The sequence below is a fragment of the Cebus imitator genome, unplaced genomic scaffold (assembly GCF_001604975.1).
Source record: "Cebus imitator isolate Cc_AM_T3 unplaced genomic scaffold, Cebus_imitator-1.0 Scaffold179, whole genome shotgun sequence".
Lineage (NCBI taxonomy): Eukaryota > Metazoa > Chordata > Mammalia > Primates > Cebidae > Cebus > Cebus imitator.
The window spans coordinates 4,204,798-4,206,002 of record NW_016107494.1 but is presented as its reverse complement, the minus strand read 5'-3'; the positions used below and the strand labels follow the sequence as shown (position 1 = coordinate 4,206,002).

Sequence of the window (1,205 nt, the reverse complement as noted above, 5' to 3'; positions counted from 1 at the left end):
GCAAATTCAGCACCCAACAGCTTCCTTAATAGCAAAGGTAGCAACAGCCCAGGATGATATAACTGGTGATGGTACGACTTCCCATGTCCTAATCGTTGGAGAGCTGCTGAAACAGTCAGATATCTACATTTCTGAAGGCCTTTATCCCAGAATAATTACTGAAGGGTTTGAAGCTGCAAAGGAAAAGGTCCTTCAGTTTTTGGAAGAAGTCAAAGTCAGCAAAGAGATGGACAGAGAAACACTTATAGATGTGGCCAGAACATCTCTTCGTACTAAAGTTCATGCTGAACTTGCAGATGTCTTAACAGAGGCTGTAGTGGACTCCATTTTGGCCATTAGAAAACAAGATGAGCCTGTTGATCTCTTCATGATTGAGATCATGGAGATGAAACATAAATCTGAAACTGATACAAGCTTAATCAGAAAGCTTGTTTTGGGCCACGGAGCATGGCATCCTGATGTGAGGAAAAGGGTGGAAGATGCATACATCCTCACATGTAGCATGTCATTAGAATATGAAAAAACAGAAGTGAATTCTGGCTTTTTTTACAAGAGTGCAGAAGAGAGAGAAAAACTTGTAAAAGCTGAAAGAAAATTCACTGAAGATAGAATTAAAAAATAATAGAACTGAAAAGGAAAGTCTGTGGTGATTCAGATAAAGTATTTGTTGTTATTAATCAAAAGGGAATTGACCCCTTTTCCTTCGATGCTCTTTCCAAAGAAGGCATAGTAGCTCTGTGCAGAGCTAAAAGGAGAAATATGGAGAGGTTGATTCTTGCTTGTGGTGGGGTAGCCCTGAATTATTTTGATGACCTAAGTTCTGACTGCTTGGGACATGCAGGCCTTATATATGAGTATACATTGGGAGAAGAGAAATTCACCTTTATTGAGAAATATAACAACCCTCGTTCTGTCACATTATTGATCAAAGGACAAAATAAGCACACACACTCACTCAGATAAAAAATGCAGTAAGGGATGGCTTGAGGGCTGTCAAAAATGCTATCGATGATGGCTGTGTGGTTTCAGGTGCTGGTGCTGTGGAAGTGGCAATGGCAGAAGCCCTGATGAAATATAAGCCCAGCGTAAAGGGCAGGGCACAGCTTGGTGTCCAAGCATTTGCTGATGAATTGCTCATTATTCCCAAGGCTCTTGCTCAGAACTCTGGTTTTGACCTTCAGGAAACAGATTGAGACCATCCTGGT

General features: G+C 41.0%; 1 protein-coding gene across 1 annotated transcript; it reads left to right on the top strand.

Annotated features, from left to right (window-relative positions):
• Positions 1 to 4: 4 nt before the first annotated feature.
• On the top strand, positions 5 to 1,193 carry LOC108315849 (T-complex protein 1 subunit zeta-like; the record flags this gene model as incomplete). Its single annotated transcript, XM_017545426.2, is given in 3 exon segments — positions 5 to 617; positions 620 to 942; positions 945 to 1,193. Coding segments are annotated over 3 exon segments (1,185 nt in total), but the record flags the coding sequence as incomplete, so codon positions are not given.
• Positions 1,194 to 1,205: the final 12 nt, after the last annotated feature.